This window comes from Lemur catta, chromosome 23 (genome assembly GCF_020740605.2).
Source record: "Lemur catta isolate mLemCat1 chromosome 23, mLemCat1.pri, whole genome shotgun sequence".
NCBI lineage: Eukaryota > Metazoa > Chordata > Mammalia > Primates > Lemuridae > Lemur > Lemur catta.
In genome coordinates this window covers 7,765,090-7,788,360 of record NC_059150.1, presented here as the reverse complement: position 1 = coordinate 7,788,360, position 23,271 = coordinate 7,765,090, and the positions used below count along the sequence as shown (strand labels likewise).

At 38.1% G+C, this 23,271-nt stretch overlaps 1 protein-coding gene across 6 annotated transcripts in view; it reads right to left on the bottom strand.

Annotated features, from left to right (window-relative positions):
• CD46 (CD46 molecule) overlaps positions 1-18,642 on the bottom strand; it is a 32,382-nt gene extending 13,740 nt beyond the window's left edge. For 2 of the 6 annotated variants that reach the window (XR_006731050.1, XM_045536124.1), the window contains exons 1-8: positions 18,150-18,636; positions 10,553-10,741; positions 10,125-10,227; positions 7,873-7,958; positions 6,843-7,040; positions 2,948-3,130; positions 2,430-2,474; positions 1,558-1,605 (exon numbers count right to left, since the gene is read on the bottom strand). Coding sequence is in view for 5 of the 6 variants with exons in the window: in XM_045536124.1 (XP_045392080.1) it covers positions 1,558-1,605; positions 2,430-2,474; positions 2,948-3,130; positions 6,843-7,040; positions 7,873-7,958; positions 10,125-10,227; positions 10,553-10,741; positions 18,150-18,270 (973 nt within the window). In the remaining variant the exon portion in view is untranslated. Of the gene's footprint in view, positions 1-1,557; positions 1,606-2,429; positions 2,475-2,947; positions 3,131-6,842; positions 7,041-7,872; positions 7,959-10,124; positions 10,228-10,552; positions 10,742-18,149 lie in introns of all 6 variants that reach the window. The other 4 variants (XM_045536125.1, XM_045536121.1, XM_045536123.1 and 1 more) reach the window with 4 other exon arrangements.
• Between the last annotated feature and the right edge of the window lie 4,629 nt (positions 18,643-23,271).

Below are 23,271 nucleotides of genomic sequence, written 5' to 3'. Positions count from 1 at the left end.
GCTATGGTTTGAATGTTTGCCCCTCTAAAACTCATGATGAAATTTAATTGCAAATGTAAAGTTATTGGGAGGTGGGACCTTTAAGAGGTGTTTATGAGCCTTCATGAATGGACTAATGCTGTTATTGCAAGAGTATGTGTGTTATCGAGGGACTGGTTTTGCCCCTCTTGCTCTCTCTCACCCTGTCTCTGCCCTTCCAACAGGTGATGCCTTTGCCATGTTATGATGCTGCAAGAAGGAGGCCCTTACCAGATGCCTGCACCTTGACATTGGACTTCTTAGCCTCCAGAACTGTGAGAAATACTTTTCTGTTCATTGTTTAATGAGTAGAGTTTCCATTTGGGATGATGAAAAAATTCTGGAGATAGATGGTAGTGATGGTTGCACAATAATTTCAATGTATTTAATGCCACTGAATTATATACTTAAAATGGTAAAAAAAAAAAAAAAGTTGATTTGGAAAAATTAACATGAGAGTAGCTTGGTAATTTCTGAAAAGGAAGTGTTCCAGTAGATACTAAAATGTATATAAAAAAAGACTTGATTCTGGTACAGGAATGGACAAAGTTCAAAGGAGAAAGGAGGCTAGAACACCAATGAATTCAATATATGATAAAAAGTGCCACATCAAATCAGTCGAGAAGAAGACAACTTATTCAACAAATGGTGCTATTTAGCTATTGGATGGGGGTAGGTGGGGTGGGGAGGAACCCTATCTCATTCCATATGCCAGAATGGATTTCAGATGTACCAACAATTTAAATGCAATTTCATCTTGGGGAAGACCTAAAGCTTTTATAAGACAGATACAAAACTCATAGCCATTGTGAAAAAAACTGATACATCCAACTATCTATCAATATAAAACTTCTGAACATATAAATGACCAGTGATAGAATAGTTATTAAATAAAATATGGTATATATTCAAGTCATCATTAGAAAGGATGAGAATAAATCTAAACACAATCACAATCCAAGACACTAAATGGAAAAAATACAAGTTCCAGAAAAATATGTACAGCATGATGTCATTTTTAAGAAAAGGAAAAACATCAAACTACATGTATAACTGCACATAAAAAGATGTTGATATACAGAAATAGATTTAAAAAAAACCAAACTATTAACTGTGATTATCTTGGATTATGGACTAGAAAGAGAACTAATCTTTTACTCTGTATACTTTTGTGATGTTTGAAATTTTACAAAGATATATTGATATACTACTCATGTAATTAAAAGTTATAAAAAGCAATCTATATCCAATAGTATAAAAAACTTAAAAGAAAACTGACTAGTAAAAATAAAACAAAAAAAACCTGGAAAAAATTGTCACTTCATATTAAAAGGGCTTTAATTCATAACGACCTCTCAAAAATAAAAAAAGAATTAGAAACCTAATAGAAAAATAGGCAAAGGATATGAATAAATAAATGTAGACCAAAAAAAGTTAAGCTTAATTGATAATTAAAGAAATGCAAATTACAACAAGATGTCAGTTTTCATCCATCATTTAAAAAGTTCTTAATATCTGTAGGATAAAGAGTTACCGAACCTGGATAATTTGAAACTGGAGGCTTTTTGGGATGAGTAGGCTTCGGACCTAGAAAAATAAATTTGATTCTATAAATTCGCCAGTCTTATTGATACCAGCCTTTTAAATACAAAATTATGGATTTAATTTTGATATTTGATTTTTAAAAAAGATTACTTATCAAAATGAAAAATACACATATTTTGCGAACTCTGCAATTCTAGTTCTCACAATTTAACCTACATATATATTTGCAGAAGTATAGAAGATTGTATGCATAAGAATGTTAACTATAGCTTTGTATTTTATAATGGAAATTCTAGAAGTTAACTATTAATAAATCATAAAAGTAACGTGTTTGAAGTAAACATATATATCTTTTTTGAAAATAAAATCTAAGTGGTATCATACTACATAATTTGCATCTTACTCTTTTCCATTGAGGATTTCTTGGACATTTTTTCATACTAGCACAACACTTAGATCTACCTTAATACCATTATTACTTCTAGTGGTGACATAAGTCATATCAAGCTACCTTTAACAGCTTCCTATATACCAGGCACTGTGCTAAGTACTTTAAATGCTTCCCATTTAAACCTTACTATCACCCAGTAAAGAAGGCACTAGATCATTTTTATATGAGTAAACACATTTAAAGTTTACATAACTTTCTCAAGTTCACATTTCTGTTTATATCTGTGGACTATAACTATAGCAAATGATTTTAGCATCACTATGTATAACAACTAAAATATCTGTACAAATGTGCTACCTCCTTTCATTACTAAAAATGATGAATGAGTGGAGATCATCAGGAATTTAAAGGAGCTGTGAAAAAATCACCAAGAATTTAAAGGATTTTTAAAGATATAAGCAGGAAATTACTAAACCTGAAACACTGGAATTTAGAGGTTTTGCAGTGGAAGGAGTCGACACTAGAAAACAAAATAATAAGTAGATTGGATCAAACACTTGGGAGTTATTGCTGGCATTTCCACTGGGAACTGATAAGATTTGTAGACTGGATCAACCCCTTGGGAGTTATTGCTTTCATTTCATTTATATGAACTATGCCTTTCATTCTTGATTTTTTTAGACGAAAACGCCCATGCTTCAATTTAATCCAAAAAGTTGTTGCAATCCACCTATTATAAATAAAAATACTGAACAGGAGAAATTTACATACCCATGCAATATACACAACATGCTAAGCACCCTGAAAAAATCTACACAATCACAACAGAATTCTTTCTGAATGTTATATGATATACCTGGCACAGAAATAAATACCAGAGTTAAATACTAAAATTGCTTCTTTTCAATTATTCTGTATCACTGATATTTAATGTCAAAGAAATAAAGTCTAAAACAAAACAAAAACAAGAAGGAAAAAAGGCAAACTTTGTACCTTTAAGACATGTTGGCATTGAGAGTTCCCAAGTACTATTACCACCACAGAAAATAGTGTCACTGCCATTAAGGTAAAAACCCTTATCGCATTCGAACATAACCGTTGCTTTGTAGGAATATTTTTTTGCAAATCCTGATATCTGTTTTCCATTTGTGACTACTGGAAATGGACATTTGACCACTGAAAAGTAGAGAAACCAAAGAATTAATGGAAATCTGCTTTGGCATGGGACCAGAAAAAGTAGTACAAAGTAGTAATTTCTAGTGGGAACAAAGAGACAAGGAATGGAATACAAGATGTTAAAAATTTTTTTTAAAGACTTTATGTTTTAAAAAATTAAAGCATTTTAATTGATGTATTTTTCCTGATATAGAATTCTAGGGTAAGGGTTTTATTTTTCTTCCAGCACCTTAACAGACATCATTGTCTTCTAGCTGCAATAGTTTCTTAAGCAGCTGTCATTCTTCCTTGTCCCCCACCCTCCTAAATGTAATAGGTTTTTGTTTGTTGCTTTATTCCCTCTCAGTGGTTGCTTTTTAAGCTTTTGTTTTCAGTAGTTTGGTAAAAACTGCCAAACTACTGGGATTTCTTTTGTAAATTTTAATAATTTATTCATCCTGCTCAAGGTTCACTGAATTTCCTACATCTGAGACTGCTGTTTTGGATCAAATTTGGATAATTTTTGGCCAATATTTATTCAAATAATTTTCTACAATGTTTTCTCTCCTCTCTTTCTGAAACTTCAATTACATGTATGTAGACTGCTTGATACTTTCCCACAGCTCTGTAAGGCTCTCTCTCCATCTTTCTTTCTAAAACATATTAAATTTCTGTTGACCTGTCTTTAGGTTCACTGACCTTTTGTTGTGTCCAATAGCACCTAATGATTTTTTTGAAGTTAGGATTATTGGATATAATTTACACACAGTAAAAGTCACTCTTTCATGTGTATAGCTGTATGAGTTTTGCCAAATGCAAATAATAATCACATAACTACCACCACAGTAAAGATATAGAAAAGTCCCATTACTCACCAAATTTCCTCATGCCTTTCTGTGATTCACCCTTCCTCCCCTACCAACCAGCCAACCAATGATCTATTTCTCTCCTTGTAGTGTTGCTTTTTCAGAATGTCATATAAATGGAATCACAGCCTTCTGTGTATGGCTTATGTCAATTAGCATGATGCATTTGGGATTCATTTGTGTTGTTACATGAACCAGGAGTTCATTCCTTTTTATTGCTGAGACAGGTTGTTCATCCATTCACTAGCTGAAGAACATGTGAGTGTTTCCAGTTTGGGGTGATTATGAATAATGCTGCTGTGAACATCCTCATGTTGTGTCTGTGTAGGTGTCTGTGTGAAAATATTTTCAGTTTACTTGGGTTGCTGAGTTGTATGGTAACTGTACGTTTAACTCTATAAGAAATTGCCAAAGGTGTTCCAAAGTGATCATTCCACTTTGCATTCTCACCCTCAATGTATGAGAGTTCTATAATAACTGCGCCGTATCCTTGCCAGTACCTGGTATTGTCAGCTTTGGGTGTGCGTATGCTTAAATTTTAGCCATTCTAATAAGTGTTTAGTGGTATCTCATTGTGAATAGAGACAGTTTTATTTCTGTCTTTCTGATAAGTATGCCTATTGCTTTCGCTTGCCTTATTGTACTGGGTAGGACCTCCATCACAATGCTGAACAGAGTGGTGAGAATGGCCATCCTTGCCTTGTTCTTGCCTTAAGTAATCCCTTTCTTAATTAGAAATAAATTGTATTAAGGGTTTTTCTTTATCATGAAGTATGTTACTTTTTACTATAATATAATGTTTCTTTTTTACCATTAAGTATAATGTTAGCTGTGAGATTACTGTAGATGTCTTTTATCAGGTTGAGATAGTTAGTTCCCTTATAGTCGTAGTTTGCTGAGTTTTATCATGCAAATCATGAAAAGATGATGAATTCTTTCAAATGCTTTCTTTTTTTTTTGCATCTAGTAAGGTAATCATACAGTTTTTTTCTCCTTTACAGTCTCTTGATATGGTAAATTACACTGATTAATTTTTGCATTTGAACCAACCTTGCATTCATGGGATAAATCCTACTTGCTCATGATGTACTTTTCTTTTAATATATCACAGGATTTGACTTGCTAATATTTTGTTGAGGATTTGTGGGCCTATTTTGGAGGATATTGTTTGCAATTTTCTCATAATGTTTTTTTCTGATGTTGGCAATGCCATCATCATAAAACAGGTTAAGAAGTGCTCCCTTCTCTTGCATTTTTTTGAAAAGCTTATGTAGAATTGCTATTATTTATTCCTTAAATGTTTGGTAGAATTCCCCAGTGAAGCCATCTGGGCTTGTAGTTCTCTTTGTGGGAAGGTTATTAGCTATAAACTGTGTTTCTTTAATAGATGCAGGACTATTTAGGTTATCTATATCTTTAGGTAAGTGTTGGTATTTTGTGTCTTTCAAAGAATTTGTCAATTTCATTTAAGTTGTCACATTTATAGGCATAAAGTTGTTTGTAATATTCCCTTATCATCCTTTAAATGTCTGTAGGATATTTAGTGATGTCCCCCTTTTTCATTCTTGATATTGGTAATTTGTGCCTTTTTTTTTTTTCCTGTGTCAGTCTGGCTATAGGTTTATCCATTTTATTGATCTACAAGAACCACCTATTGGTTTCATTGATTTTCACTATATTTTTTTCTCTTTTCAATTTCATTGCTCTGTCTTTATCATTTCCTTCCACCTGCTTGTTTTGGGTTTACTTTGCTCTTCTTTTTTAGTTTATTAAGATGGAAAATTAAATCACATATTGGAGACTTTTCTGTTTTTCTAACATAAGTATTTTATGCTACACATTTCTCTCTAAGCAATCTTAGCTGCATCCTACAAATTTGTATATTTTGATATATTGTGGTGTTTTTACTCAATTCAAAACATTTTCTAATTTTCCCTCCTTTTTTTTTACCCAGGGGTTATTTGGAAATGTCTTGAATAATTTTGAGTTCTTTGGGGATTGCCTAGATATCCTTGTTATTGATTCCTACTTCCATTCCATTGTGATTAAATAATGTACTTTGAATGATTTCAATTTTTTAGAATTTGTTAAAAATTGTCTTATTGTTAAGAATTGGGTCTATCTTTGAGAATGTTCCATGTGTACTTCAAAAGAGTATATATTTTGTTGGTATTCAGTGATTCCTTTCTTTCAAGGGGCAAATCCCCTTCTGTGTCTCCATGTTTTTGGTCACTCTTCAGTGCCTTAAACATTTGGGGATTTTTTTTTTTAATTTTTTTTTTTTTTTTTAAATAGAGACAGGGTCTCACTCTTGCTCAGGCTGGTCTCAAACTCCTGAGCTCAAACAATCCACCCGCCTCGGCCTCCCAGAGTGCTAGGATTACAGGCGTGAGCCACTGTGCCCAGCCACATTTGGGGATTTTTAAAATAAATTTTATCCAGAGTTTATCATTCCTGTTGGTGAAAGGGTTAGTCTATTACAATCCACTCTACCATTACTTATAGCCAGAACTCTTAGATTTCTTGTAATACAAGATCAAACTTTTTTATATTTAAGCCAGTGTATGATGGTGTTTTTTTTTTTTTTTTGGTTCTTTCAAGCAAAAAAATCCTAATTCATGCCTATACACAGTAGCTCACAATGTATAAAACGAAATGCCAAGAACACGTGGGCGTAAGCAATAGGGAACTCTACGGCTAGAACTACTTTTTTTACTTGAATGGAGAGATATTAAATTAAATTAGAAACCAATTTTACGGGAGGAGGAAGCACATATGCCTGTGTTGTTTACTGTTAGGTAAAACTATTTCCCAAATGCTTCCACAGTATTTACAAATGAAGAAGGAAATAAAGGAAAGATTATTACCTTTACACTCGGGAGCATCACTACTCCATTTCTGAGGGCCAGCACAATAAAGCGTACTCTCTCCAACAACCGAATATTCATCTGGTCCAGGTGCAGGATCACAACTATAAGTTACTGCTTCGAGATAATGAAATACTTCTACATCACTAAAGGTGTGTCTTCCATTTTCTATTTTTGGAGGTGGTGGACACAAAATCCCTTGAAAAGGGGAGAAAAAGAGGAAACGAAAGGTAAAGGATTAAGGCAGCATTCATAAAGTTCTATGAACTGCCTTCAATAAATTCATCAACCTAGGATTTCTACGAGCTGGTTGGGAATTCAATATCCATTTATAGGAGGGTTTCTATGAGAAAATATATGATCTCAAATTCAAATCATTAACACAGTAATGAATTTTAGGAATAAAACAATTCATTTTCCTGAAGTATATAATACCTATATTTATTTGCAAAGCCATTGTAAGCTTTGTTCTAGTCATCATAAAAGATGCTGATGATTTAATGAGAAAATATGCTTGTGGTTAAAAACAAAACTGAGTGTTAGTTGAGAAATGCTTTATAATTTGTAGATATATCCATTTTCTAAATTGGTGGTTCACAATAATACCAAGATATTGTCTTTTTTCACTCTCATCCTCACAAGTATTCAGTGATTTTTTTCCAGAGGCTACATATTGTCTGATAACAGACTGAATGCAAATGTCTTCCTTTAAGCCAGATATTGAAGAGATTTGCAAAAATGTAAAGCAATGCCACTATTTTCATTAATTTTTTTGTTTTGGAAAATTTTTATTTTTCATAAAAGTTATATTACATATGTTAACATGTACTGAGTTTATTGTTCTTACAAATGAATCAATAATTATTTTAAAACCTCTCATTTTTAATCCCAATATAATAAATATCAATAGATATAACCAACATAAAGGAAAGATCACTGGGATCCTTATTAATCTTAAAGCATAAAGGGATACTGAGGTCAAAAAGTTTGAGAACCGTTGGTCTAAATTTTAAAAAGAGAATTTACTTACTTTCACATGTTGCGGGCTTAGAACTCCAAAGTGCTTCTTCTCCTTTAAGTTCACAATGTGCAATTGGTTCGCCAATTAAGTAAAAACTAAATGAAAAAAGGTTACTGTTTTCTTTAGCAGTTAAGATGTACAAAATAATGAATGAAATTTGTAGTCATTTTTCTATGCTGCAGTAGTTTGAGGGAGAAGTTTCTTAAACAACATACTATCTGATGAAAGTGCTAAATAAATCTGCAATTTAATCAAATAAAGAATTTCTTCATTTGAATACACATTGGTCAGGAGCAGAAATGTCTAAATAAATCTGCTGCGCCTGTCAGTCTGGGCGTTTTGCTGTCTCCTGCAATCACATTACACATTCATTTCTGTGCCTTTGCTCATGCCATTCTGCTCGCAAGGACAATGACCATGTAGAGAGCTCAGGCCCTAGAGCTGGACTGCCTGGATTTGAGTCCCTGCTCCACAACTTACTAGTTACTTGAGTGTGGGCAAGTCACTTAAAGTTTCTCTTGCTCATAGTGGCACATGCCTGTAGTCCCAGCTACTTGGGAGGCTGAGGCAGGAGGATTGCTTAAGCCCAGGAGTTTGAGGTTGCTGTGAGCTAGGCTGACGCCACGGCAGTCACTCTAGCCAGGGCAACAAAGTGACACTCTGTCTCAAAAAAAAAAAAAAAAAGTTTCTCTTGCTCAGTTTCCACATCAATTAAAAGGGGATAAAAGTATATACCTCATGGGGTTGTTCAAAGGATTAGATGAGTGAGCATCTGACACATAGTAAGTACTAGGTAAGTTTTAGCTCTTATTAATATTATTTAGATCAGAATATCTTTCTAGGAATCCCTGAGGAATACTCCTACTCAATGAAATCTTGCCAGATGATTTAAATTCACCAGAATTGCTCCCCCTTCTGGACTCTCACTGTAATTGTCATGAATAATTCCACTTACTTGGTATTTTTCATTTACTATTTTGCCTTGATAGCTTTGGGTATATATTGTATTTCCCAATAAGACTACAACTTCTTCAAGAAGGGTCTATGTCTTAAACTTTTGCTATCTCTCAAAGAGCCTAGCAAGCTCTATGTAACTATTAACTGAATGTACCAATATTTTACTTGACTAAATTAAAAAACAGTCAGTGAAACCACCTTACATAGTCACAGCTGACTTTTCTCCCAAGGCTCACTCTTTTTTTTTTTTCTTATTATAGTGTGTTACTGCTACAGTTTGAGGGTGGTTTGTCCCCACCAAAACCCAGGTTGAAATTTCATTGCCAGTGTAACAGTATGGAGAGGTGGTGGGGTCTTTAGGAGGTGATTAGGTTGTTAAGAGGGATAATGCCATTCTCGAGGGAGGTTACGAGTTAATTCTTGAGGGAGTGAGTGAATTCTCCTTCTCTCAGGATAGGATTAGTTACCACAAGAGCAGGTTGTCATGCTTTGTCTTTTTTTATATGCACTTGCTTTCCATTTCACGTTCCAACATGCTATCATGCAGCACAAAAGCCCTCACCAGACATTGCTGCCATGTCCTTGGACCTTCCAGCCTCCAGAAATGTGAGCTGAATAAACTTCTTTTCTTTATAAATTACCCAGCCTCGGGTATTCTGTTATAGCAACAGAAAACAGACTAAGAATATTACATTCACCCTCCAAATGCACATTTTCCGCAAATGTACAGTTTCCCCAATATATACTATTAAAAGAGCCCTACAGAACAAAGGTTATTATTAAGTGCTCAGTGCCTCTTTGACATGCTTCAGTTCTTTGCAGCAGTCTCAAAAATAAGGTTTTCCAACTGAGAGATTTTAATCAACATAAAGGGCTAACCAGGTCAATTTTGGTCGGGTTGCACCTTACTGAGTTATGTGGATATAAGAATATCTTTGGTTGACAATTCTACCTCCCATTTCTGTGAGCCCTACTTCAACTCTAAGAGTTGGCAGATTTAAATAGGGTGGACTTTGTTGTAAAGGATGAAGTCACCATGATTACTGCATTCCTAATGCTTACAATAGGCTTATTATTAGACATAGCAAGTATTACATAGTTTGGCTTTTCTTCAATTTCAGTTTTCTTCTATTTATTACACATCTACCTCCATAAAACACCCAAGAGTTGTTTCGCTAAAAATACAACTTGCCACACAGAAAGCAAAATTAAATCAAGTTCATATGGATGCTTAAGAAGAAAAGCAAAACAAAAATAAAATTTTTAACATTTACCTTATTTCCTCTAAGGAACAACTTACTTACCCCGGGTGACAACTATAGTGAATCTGAAAACCCCACGCTAAAGTCCCATTTGCCAGCATTGCTTGGCCATTTGCAGGATCCTTTACGTATGGACATGTATTTCCTAAAAGAAAATAATTTCGAAATTTGTTTTTTTAATCCAGTTTCAAAATGGATTTGAATCAAAATCCAAATTCTACATTGCTATTTTAATTCACAGGAATATTACTTCTTTAACTATTATACGGGCAAACTTAAGATTCTCCTTTACTCAGGCAATCAAATGCCAAGAAAAAGATTCCCTGGAGATGTCTCAAAGCCTGAAAAAAATACATTGCTATCCTAAACCTCATTTCATATGAAAAAAATCATCTCAATAGTGGAAGATACACTATAAAATGTGTCAAAAGGTCTAGAGCAAGCAGAAAAAAAGAGGCTTGTGTACTTACTAAAACAAGGTGTATCTGTGACAGGAAACCACGAATGATTCTTCTCACAAAAAGTATAGGTGGCAAGAGGAGGCACATAAAAATATCCTTTTTTACACCTGTAGTTTACTTCCTCCCCAACCTCATAATAGGTTTTAGGTACACCAATGAGCTCCATAGCTTCAAATTCTGGTGGCTCCTCACAGGCATCTAGGGACAAGAGAAGAAGAACATGAAGATGACGTACTGATATCACTTTCACCAGCCAGGGACTGTGGTCTGGCAGCAGGTAGTACAGAAAAAAATAGAAAGGTCCTTGGCAAGATTTTAAATGATTATTCCATACTTAAAGTAGTGGTAGTAGTGTTTTGCTTGTTTTAGTAACATCCAATTAGCTTTTGGTTTGTTTGGGAATAAACTGAATTTTCACTCAACAGTAAATGGAAGAGATACCATCAATGTCTTTGGTCTTAAAAAATACACATAGGTATGCATCTTTCTCTACGTTTTTCTAACGTCATTTAAAAACTAATCTCTCCTCTAAGAAATCTTCTACAATATATAGCACTCTGCTCAGATTACTCTCCCATAGTTTGAACCACAATCTTATGACACCTTGTGACTTAAGGCTCTGTCTCCTCTTAGAAGGCAAGTTCCTAGAGATTAAGGACCATGTCTTCTTTTTCTACGATGCTATACCCAGTGCGTGCTCAAGAAATGCTATGGTAGGAGGTGATTATTATATAAACATGGTGGATTTCGGAGATCAAAATAAATACGGACCGAAGTATTTCAAAATATAAGACTTCATTTCATTTGTTTCATATAAATGAATTGAGCATCTTGTAAGTGAATAGATGCCACTGAAGTATGAAAATTTACTACTGGCCGGGCGCGGTGGCTCACGCCTGTAATCCTTGCACTCTGGGAGGCCCAGGCGGGTGGATCATTTGAGCTCAGGAGTTCGAGACCAGCCTGAGCAAGAGCGAGACCCCGTCTCTACTAAAAATAGAAAGAAATGATTTGGACAGCTAAAAATATATAGAGAAAAAAATTAGCCAGGCATGGTGGCTCATGCCTGTAGTCCCAGCTACTCGGGAGGCTGAGGCAGGAGGATCGCTTGAGCCCAGGAGTTTGAGGTTGCTGTGAGCTAGGCTGACGCCACGGCACTCACTCTAGCCTGGGCAACAGAGCGAGACTCTGTCTCAAAAAAAAAAAAAAAGAAAGAAAGAAAGAAAGAAAATTTACTACTTTGGATAGCCTTACATGAATTCTGTTTGGTTTTGTTTTCTTGAACATTAAACACAATTTAATCTTTCCTCACTGATCATTGCATCATGCATTCCCTCAGAAGTCCCTCAGGTAGCTGTTGGGCTGTTTATCCAGCATATCTCTATAGTAAAGCTACTATATCGCTGTGCTTTCAGAATTTTTTATTTCTGTTTATTTTTTCCTCCCTAGAGTGGTATCACTTCTACTTCTGCAATTCATCTTCCTTTTAATTATCTGTGGGCTTGTAGACCTAACAAATATGTTAGAACATTTATGTAAAATAAGATGATAGAGACATCAAGTAAAGGCCTAAAGGGCTGAAGTAATACAAAACTCTCTCCCATGAGGGAAGGACCCAAAGAGATAGATCTATTTTGATCTCTGAGGAGCCTTTTCATTTTTACTCCCTGAATCTCGGTCATATTTCAGATTGAGAGATTGGTCAAGAGAACTCTAACCAAGGGAAATGTTACCCTCATGTCATTTCATACTCTAAATTCTAAGATTCTCCATGTGTATGCTGTCCAATATTTTATATACGTCATGCCCTGCAGTCTACCTATCAGAAATAAGTTTTCAACATTTCCACTCTGCTTGACCTTAATATCTGAATGTTCCTCAATCAACTGCCTAAAACAAACAAACAAAAAAAAGCAAACAAAAAGCCCTAGTAATTAAAAGCATTGTTTAAAAAGAAAATCAGTATAGAGTTGAGTTTTATTGCTAACATTAAACTTGCAAACTACCCTGAACCAGGCATTGTCATTTTACACTAGGAAATAAAAAGGGCTAGAAATGCTACATAATTCTGCTTTAGAAAAAAGTGTTTAACATCATTCTAGAATTTCCTGGAACCACCAAGACAGAAATCAACTAACAGCATGCCAGTGTTAAATCAGTAGCCTTTGTATTATGCTTTTAAGTTTAGTAACTCTCTTGAAAGCAGATACAAAGAGGATTCCTAACCTTACTTTCACATGTAGTGCTCTATATGGAAAAAGAAATATCAGTTAGATGATTTAGTCCATTCAACTAACTCTCCTCCCTAACCTACACCAAAAAAGCATGTTTTCAACAATGTGCAGAGTTTAAAATTTTTGGTTTGTCAACCAGTGGATTAAATGTTTTATACACTGTAATAATTATGCCCAATATCACATTTTTGTATTACAATAAAATGTTTTCCCCTGCCCAAGAACAATGAATTTTCTTCCTGTGGAGATTTTCAAATTAAACATTCTCAGCTCCAGAAAAACAGTATCTTGTGTCATTTCTTCTAGATATTTTACAATATAATTAATACTAAGCTGCAATGCTATACTTTAATAATAGATGCCATTATATAATATGATAGGCTGCATTCAGAAAATTCCCCAAAGTTCTAGGTCTGTTTCAGTTAAGTGAATTACTTCTCTGCACTGGATACTCTACTGTCCACCTTAGCTACACTCATACCTGCTTGCAAAGTTAACCCTCTGGAGTGGGCATATACCCACACCCCTGCCTAGATTGCTATCACCAGAAATTCATGGTATCTGACCACAACTGGAATTGCAAAGAAACCTGACCATCTTGCTCTTTCTCCCACTGTCCACACAACTTATTTTTAAACCTTCTTCGTTCCTCAAAACACAGACTCTGACATCTACATCTGTCAACTTTATTTCTCACCTCCCACTCATTTTTAGGCCCACAAAAATCACTTCAATTACTTTTAAAGTCATTAAATGGCCTCCTCCTTGTTAAATTTATCCTAACAGTCTCTTCCTCCGTAGTTTTAGTTACCCTCCCAATAACAGCTGGAGCTACTGATTAAACATCGCGCTAACATGGTGCCGACCAAGACCCTCAGAGACAGGGACCATGTTTGTGGTTTGTCTATACCCCGGCATATCACAGAGAAAGAGTAGGAGCACTGCAAATGTAGGTTGAAAAATGAAGAGGAACAGAGACAGAACTGGAGAAAGAAATTGAAGTAGAGGGAAACCACCCAGCAAGAATCTGAACTTGGAGGAAGTGAAACTGGCTAGCCCTCCTGGCCCTAGAAACCAGCCCCAGAGAAACCAGTATGGCCCTTGTGAGGAGCTTCATGATTTCGTAAGTTGTGAGTCTCAGCCCCTTCCTGGGGTGGCACAGGAAATGCAGGCCTTGGTAGGGGTAGGGGAGTGGGTAGACTGATTCTGACTCTCCCTGTCTCTACAGATAGTCCCTGTGCTGGGTTAGGAAGAGAGGGAAAGCACAGAGCACTCTCTGTTCATTCTCATCTGCCGGAAGAGCTCTCCCTCCTTGGCTTCTCGGAGAGCACACCATCCCGGTGTTCTCAGTGTCCTCTGGCTGCTCTTCCTTTTCTGCCTGATGGGATAGTGTAATGTCTCTGATGGATCTGCTGAAAGACCTTTTGTTATTTCCTTCTGCACGTCTCCCTGGGTGAGTATGTACCCTCCCATGACTTCCTTACCATTGATTATCAGCTGCCTCCCAGCTGGATGTCTCTGTCCATCCTAGATCTCTAGGTGGGGTGCCAAGTCTGTATGTTCAGGTCCCTACATGGCTCCACTTGGAATGAGTAACGCTGCCTCAGATGACACCGTGATGCCCAAACGTGGTCACTTTTGATTCTTCACACTCACACGTACCCAGCAAACAAGTTATTTTGCCAAAAATGAAATGCTGTTCAGTCTCTCAGTTCTATCCTTTACTACTAATTTTTTTAAAAATTTATTTATGTATTTATTTATTTTTAGAGACAGGGTCTTGCTGTGTCACCCAGGCTGGAGTCCAGTGGCACAATCATGGCTCACTCTTGGGCTTAAGAGATCTTCCTTCCTCAGCCTCCAGAATAGCTGAGACTAGAGGCATGCATCACCACACCCAGCTAAATTTTTAATTTTAATTTTTTGTAGATCTGGGGTCTTGCTACATTGCCTACATTGGTCTCCATCTCCAAGGCTCAAGTGATTCTCCCACCTTGACCTCCCAAAGTTCTGGGGTTACAGACTTGAGCCACTATGCCTAGCCCTATCCTTTACTTCTAATTCAAGCCACTGTCATTTCTTATCCGGATTGCTGCAAGAGTTTCTGAATAGGTCTCCTTACCTATCTTGTCACCTTTCATTCAATTCATTTTTTCACATTGCTATCACAGTAATATGTATATGATACAGTAATAAAGGCTCTTCCAAGACAGATACCTTTCAGTGGCTCCTTAACATGGCTAAGAGACTTTCAAAGCCCATCACTATCAGGACCCTGCTTACTCTTGCACACTATTCTCAAGCCATACTCAATTATTTGGAGTGCCCAGTGGTTTCTGTTTTGGTACTCTAAGCCTCCTTGCATTGTTTCATTTCAGTTTTGACCAGAGACTGGGTTGTTCCTCCCACGCATTCATCTTCCCGGTTTCATCTTAGATGCCATTACTTTCTTGACATCTCTCAGACAAAAAATTGGGTTACATGCCCTCATGATGCTCTAATTTACTCCTTTCATAGCCCTTTTCATATTTGATTATTTATTGTTTAGATCCCCCAGGAGATTGTCATCTTCTTGAGGACCAGCCAGGTTTCATTCATCATTGCATTTCGAGTACCAAGTGCCAGAGCTGAATGAGCTGAATGAGTACTGTTATCAGTTCTAAACATTCTTAGATCAAAACTCAAATTCTTTACTGATTAGCCAACTTGCTTCAGTGATACCTGCAAATCGTAATGTTTTTCTTTGCTATTTTTATCCAGGTCTTTAACATTTGTTATTAGTTTGGTTATAGACTTTTCCTTTTGTGAGAGTTTTCATTTCTTTCATGTCAAAATATTTATACTTTGTTAGTTTATTATGAACCCATTCTCCATTCCTGGTATTATTAGAAATCGTATTTTCTTTCTTTTCTAAAATTTTTAATTTAAAAATTTTTATTGATACAGCTATCATATTTTTGCAGTACATGTGATAATTTGATATATTCGTATAATCAATTCAGGGAAAGTGGGATATTTATCACCTTATTTATCTTTTCTTTATGCTAGGAATAAATTATTCTCTTCTAGCTATTTTGAAATATGCAGTCGATTAATGTTGACTATAGTCAACCCACTGATCTATCAAATACCAGGTCTTAAGCAATGGTATTTTAACACTATCAAAGGTGAACTCAAGATACTGTGGTTTATATTTTTTTCTGAAGTATGGAAATGACAGATTTCAGCTTGTTTCTTACAATAGTGATGATAATTATTTGAGAAATGGCAAACATTAAGCACTCCTTGTGCCACGCATTATTTTAAGTGTTTTTAAAGGAACTTGATCTTCATAATCATACTATTTCCCCCTCTTTGGGATGAAGAAATTAGGGTATCGTAAGGTGAAGAAACTTGTCCAAGAATACATTGCAAGTAGGTGGCAGACCCAGTAATCAAGCCAGGCCACCCAGATCCCAGGCCACACTGGTGAACCACCACCAAACTATTCCCCATTACTGTCACTCATCTGGAACCCCCATGTGCACATAGTCTATCTGCAATTTAATCTTCAAGAAATTGTCTTCTGCTGTGCCTGGGGAAACTAATGCAACCCTAGTTTAGATTCATGTGCCAAGTCAAACAAAAGGGCTCAAGTTGTCCTAACAGGACAGGTAATAACATCAGAGTCTGAATTTATGAAAGTAACTGTCTATTCCTAATGAGTGGTTGCTTTTCACAACTGCTCACTCTGTGATCTAGTCCTTTCCCATTTTCTTGCCTCCTTTGCCCTATTGCTGCCACACGAGTAGCTTGGCAGTCCAACTGTATCACATCTTGGTGCCTTTGCTCACACTGCTTCTTCTTCTCTGAATGCCCTTCCTCCCTGGTCAGCTGCAACTTCTGCTCAACTCTTGTTTTCCTTGACTTAACACATTAACTGCCATGTGAGTTGTGTTTAACTCATGCTGGTTTGGGGCTCAGGGCCTCATGAAGCATATGTAACTCACATGACTCGCAGGAGCTGCAAGAACTATTTTTCAAGTTGCATATAAGTCACGCACAGAAAACAATAAAAAACAAATTTTTCATTAAATCAGAAAGGATCGTTTTGTTTTCAGAGTTTTTATTCTATTTTCATGATAAAACACCGTGGCCCCAAGGAAAAAATTTTTTTTCTAGTATGGCAGTCAATGTGTTAATCTACCCATCATCTCCTCTAGGAAGCATTTTCTGCCTCCCTCTGGGAAGCAGTGATCAGTTGCCTTCCTCTGGCCTCTCCTCTGCATGGATCTCTCAGGTGACTTTCTCATGCTTTTGTGTTTATCAGTTAACATGCCTGACTCCATTCATCCATATGGCCTACACATAGCACAGTATGTTCCTCATAGCAGCAATTCAAAAACATTTGGTACTCAACAGACCACTGCTGTCAAACATCAGGCAATAGTGAAGAATATGCTGTAACAAATTTCATATTGAAAATAACCATCTTGGCCGGGCGCGGTGGCTCACGCCTGTAATCCTAGCCCTCTGGGAGGCTGAGGCGGGTGGATCGCTCAAGGTCAGGAGTTCGAGACCGGCCTGAGCGAGACCTCGTCTCTACTAAAAATAGAAATAAAAATTATCTGGACAACTAAAAATATATATAGAAAAAAAAAATTAGCCGGGCATGGTGGCACATGCCTGTAGTCCCAGCTACTCGGGAGGCTGAGGCTTAAGCCCGGTTGCTGTGAGTTAGGCTGACGCCAGGGCACTCACTCTAGCCTGGGCAACAAAGTGAGACTCTGTCTCAAAAAAAAAAAAAGAAAAAAGAAAGAAAAAAAATAACCATCTTAAAGCTTTACACATTGGAGAAAGGAGATTTAGCCGTTTCTTTTGTTGCGTATCTCCCAGTATTCTGGTAACCTAGCCCCCAGGCGCAGCAGACGCACTTGCAACCCTAACCTCTGGGCCCTAAAGAACGAACCCCCGCTCACCAAGGCTCCACCTACCCCGCCCAGGAAACACAGGGCCACTGTCGCAGCCGGCACAGCACGGGCCCTGGCAACAGTCCCGCGCACCCGGCACCCCGGAGCCAGCCGTCACCTGGGGCACCGGGCCGCACTCCCCATTCCGACTTGGCTCCAGCCCGAAAACGCTGCGGGCTTTTACTGAGGACACAGGTAGGCCCTGGGTAAACACCGGCGCCGCTCAATGCAGACGACCAAGCAAGCCGTCACCTCGGGCACGGCACGGTCCCCACATCCCTGCCACCCACACACTGTCCAAACGCGCCCCGGAGAACCCGGCCAGTGCTCCGCGCCGGCGCTGCCCGGCCCCCGCCTCCTGCCGCCCGGCCGAGCCGGGCTCCGGCCTCGCGGGGGGCGCGCGCCCGCTCTCCAGGGTCCTACCCGAGCCTGTGCAAAGCAGCAACGCCAGGGCCACCAGAGGGACCCCTAGGAAGGTCGGGAGAGGAAAGCGACGCTCCAGGCGGCGGGGAGGCGCCCTGCGCGGCGCGGGAGGCGCCTTCATTTTTCTGGCGATGAGCGGGAAACTGAGCGCCAGCCGAGGAGGACGTCCCTTCTGGGTCCAGTGACCAGACGCAACAATCACCACGCTGACCAAGTATCAGGGGCCGCAAAACAGAGGGGCGTGGCGTGGGCCGCGCCCGGGGCGGAAATGAGTCCCGGCCGCAGCGGGTGGCGCCAATCGGCAGGCGACAGGCTGCAGGCCTCGCCACGGGCCTCCCCGGGGCCTGGCGCAGAGGGGCGCGGCCCGTACGGGCTTGACCGGCCAGGTGCCCTGGGTGCTGTCCGCTCCTCCCCGAGGGCCGGACGGTCACTTGCTAGGTCCCCTACAGACCCGCCCGGCAGTCAGCAGCGAGTTGCGGGAGAGGGCTGGCTCCCCGCGGTGTTTGAGGCTCAGGAAGGGTGAAAAGGAAACTGAGCTGGCAGGGTCATCGTTTCCGGAAACTCGGGATTGAATGATAAGAGGACATCGGCCTAAAAATAGGGATCCAGAGCCCAGGGAGCGGGTCACCATGGGCCAGCACCCCTCAGGGTTCGTTTTATTCTGGGATACTCCAAGCCATCCGGACTACCTGGGCCCTTACTCGATATTTGTCATTATTAGTCAGGCATTATTAGGGACTATATTGGAGTTTCCCTTGCTTAAATGTCTGCTACTGAATTGTCTCAGAGCCTGCTAGTTTTCAAAATCTCGAAGATTTGGCCACTGCACTCCCAATCCCTCATGCAATTTGCTCTTCCCCCTACTGCCTTGAGAGGACCCATGGGAATGTAAATTATTAAGCAACACCGGGCCAGTAGTATATCGGGACTCCAGGGGCCCTTGTCCTTGAGCAACTAAATGTGTTATTGAAGATGGAATATACATTCATGAAAAATGTAAGGACAAGGGTGTGCTAAGTGCCAAATTCCAGGAAACAATAAATTCCATAGGATCTGGAGTGGGTGGGAATTGGTTAGGTGAAGCGGATAAGGGGGAGAACGTCTCTGGTGAAACAATCTCTGGAAGATGCTGGAAAATTATAATACAATGAGGAAGATTGATTTGTAGAGTTGTGAGTAATCCTGTATGACTGGCAAAAGGGAAAAAGAAGAACATAACTGGCATTAAAAGAACAAACAAATAGAGTTGACATTTTCTTCCTCTCGGATTGGCAAAGAATAAAAAAAAGTTATAGTGTAGGGGAAAAGTTTAACAACTTTTCAGTATGTTAAAAGTCTTAAAGTGGACATGACTTTTAGGTCACCAGTGCCACTTAGAGTTTGTCCCAGAGAAATCATCAAAGCCGTGAGCAAAGATTTAAAATATTGGAAAAAATGTAAATCCTAGTATCAAAAGTATTAAGGAATTTGAGGTAGGTACCTTTTTGTAATGGAACTCTATGCAACAAGCATTGAAAAAGATGAGAAACTATATTTGTAAGTGGAAAAAACAGACTCCAAATCAGTATGTGCCTTTTGGCGTTCCTTTTATTAAAACAAAAGTACCATATTGATGATACACATAAAAAAGAGACTAGTTGGAAATACAATGAAATTAATAATACAGCTGATAGTATTATAGATATTTCATTTTCTTTGTGCTTTTCAGTTTTCTAAGTTTTCTATATTAACCCTATGTTATATATAGAATAAGGCAAAGAAAAAAATTTTTTAAATGCAACCTATATATCAAGGGCTGTTTTGTTCATAGAACAATGGGGGTAGAAACTTATATTGCACAAGGTTAAGGTATGAGAGGATGGTGAAGAAATGGAGGCTTACTGTATGAACCTCAAATGTGTCTTCTGGACATTTATATGTATTTAATACAGCCCTATAGCTGAGATGTTACTGAAAACTTACTGGGTTCATCAAACCATGGAATTTCTTCTTCCTGTCAGACCAACAAAAATTTTAAAATTCTTGGCAGAGAATATAAAACTTGAAGTGTGGAGGAGGTATATCAAATAAACACCTTAGTATCTTGGATTATAAAGTCCAAATAGTCCATGACGGCAATTAAAAGAAGTATAATTGGGACGGGCGTGGTGGCTCACGCCTGTAATCCTAGCACTCTGGGAGGCCGAGGCGGGCGGATCGCTGGAGCTCAGGAGTTCGAGACCAGCCTGAGCAAGAGAGAGAGCCCGTCTCTACTAAAAATAGAAAGAAATTAGCTGGACAACTAAAAATATATATAGAAAAAATTAGCCGGGCATGGTGGCGCATGCCTGTAGTCCCAGCTACTCGGGAGGCTGAGGCAGGAGGATAGCTTGAGCCCAGGAGTTTGAGGTTGCTGTGAGCTAGGCTGGTGCCACGGCACTCTAGCCCGGGCAACAGAGTGAGACTCTGTCTCAAAAAAAAAAAAGAAGTATAATTAAGGAGACAGTAAATAGGAAACTCAGTGAGAGAGAATTATTATTTCTGTTATTGCTTATAGTTGTGACAGAGTGATGTGACAGACATGTTCTGTGGCTCAGTGTTGGCACTTCTTTGTGAAAACAATCTATTGTTCTCTGCAAAAATAAATATTAAAAATTCCCCATCTATTTCAAGGCTTGGAAGAAAGATTTCTTTTTGCTCATGAGAAAATTTAAAAGATAGGAGAAAAAATATGGCTAGTGTCTGGTTTCCTGGTTTCAGGTGCTAGATTAGATTCAAAGATTGGTATTTTATTGGAACTGTCTTTCAGTGGAATTTCTGTTGCTCGGGTTCATCAAGCCATTCTTAATATACTTGAAGACTTTGACATTGAATTTTGTAAGCTTATTTTGAGTTGACCCAACTGAGGCTCCATTTGAAAGATTCTGAGCCTTGTTCCCTATTTTTCCTAGGCAAGTTCCACAAAACAGGGATAGAGTTTTCTCACAGTGTCTCCAGTGCCAAAATCTGTAGTAGGTGTACAATGCATACCTGGTAACTCTCATATGAAATAAATGGTTCTTTCTGTCAGGTGCATTTTACATGTCTCCACCAGTTCTCCCCCAGCATGAATGTACTAAATGCTGGTAAAGTTCTGAGAGATTTTCATTTTAATAATTTTAAACACTAGGAAATAAAGCAGGATTTATCTCTAAAAGGAATGAGCTACAACTGTCTGCACAGAAAACTGTCCTAAGTCAGGCATTGCAAGCGTTATTACTTGTGAAGAGCTATTGTCTATCCCTTAGCCTTGAGATCATTTCAGTGACTGAGTTCAAAGGGAGAATGTTGGTTGACAGTGAACTTCCTGAGACCCTGACAGGAGTAGAACTCAACAAGTCAAGGTTTTCAGTGAAGCAGGGGATTAAACACTACTGGTTCCTCCAACTCCCCCTAAAGATTTTGTCAAACTGCTAAAGAGAAGTGAAGGAGAGTGTAGGTTTCCTTTAAGGCTTTGTGAAAGGTAGTGAGGGTGGAGGTTGGCGTGAGGCGATGTCGTTTAAATCATAGCCAACTTCTTCGTTAAAATTTGATGTTAGATGATTCTTTGCCTCCTGAACTGGTATACTGTATTTACATTATGCTTTTCAGAAGTGAATGTAACAGTATGAATGGGCCTCTATTTGCACCTGGTAAGCATCTGCCAGCCAATTGACCTTCATGCTTAGCTGTGTCTGATTCTGCTTCTTGTTAGAAGCAAGAGCATTAATGTGGCATGCCACACCCAACACAGGGATTCTGCAGAGTCAAGTATAGAGAGATTATTAATTTTGTCTCCTCTTGGTTTTTGAAAGCTTTTAAAAGGTAAATATTAATATTTTAAAAACTATATTCTATAATTAGATTTGCAAAAATATAGTCTTTTATTCATTTCTCATTATAATGGTAGAGAGAGAAAATTTCATTTAAAGGTCTTAGACTTTAACCCCTCACACTTAAGTGCACAAAAAAAGCAAAATAAAACAAAGTTCGAATGTTAGCACTAGGAATAGCTTTGGAGAGCAATTGGTCCAGCCCCTGCTTTTCAGATGAAAATGTAAGGCCAGAGATTAACAGAATTTCTTAATAATACAAGTAAAGTTCGACAACATAGTATTTTTACCCATAGCTAGTATATATAGTATTTCCCATGATATCGGATATAATGGGGGAAAAATCTCGTGGCTTTCTTGCAGTTAAAAGATCACAGGCATCAGATATTTATTAATCATATTGCTCACTGACCTACTCCATTCTGGAAGAAAAGAACATAGATTTTTTTCTTGTGATAGAGGATTTTGATTCTAAGAAAGGCCAATTCTCAAGCATTTATTTTCTAGTTCTCCTTTACAAGTTATTTCTTCAAAATCCTAAAAAATAAGAGAGTTGCTAAAAGATCCAACTGAGCAAATATTCTATCATTGAGTATATTTTCATATATTCTTGGCTACTTGCCCTTCTTTCTTGGTGAGCTGGCTGTATGTCATTTGCCTGTGTTTTAGAAGGAAGGGGGAGATTTGATCTTTAAATTTGTTTGTTTGTGTTTTTGAGACAGGATCTCACTCTGTTGCCCAGGCGGAAGTGCAGTGATCATAGCTCACTGAAGCATAAAACTTCTGGGCTCATGTGACCCTCCTGCCTCAGTCTCCTCCATAGCTAAGAATATAGGTGCACACCACAATGCCTGGCTAATTTTTAAAAAATTTTTTTGTAGAGATGGGTTCTTGCTGGGTTGCTGAGGCTGGTCTTGAACTCCTGGCCTCAATCGATCCTTTCACCTTGGCCTCCCAAAGTGCTGGGATTATAGGTGTGCCACCACACCTGGCCTAGGTCTTTGAATTTTTAAGAACTGTCTAAATAATAAGGCAATTACCCTTTGTGATATAAGTTGCATTTTTTCCTTGCAGTTTGTCAGTTAACCTTTGTTTATCCTGGGTTTTTTCTTTTCCTAATTTGCATGATTTTAAATTGAAATTCAAGTTGATATCTAGCTCATTCCTTATATTGCTGTCAAAATAAATGTTACAGAATCTACCTTTAAAGCAACTATTAAAACAGAGAATTATATAAAAATTAGCAGTAGTCATATACAAAACTATTATTAAATATCCAGAAATATTCTGAT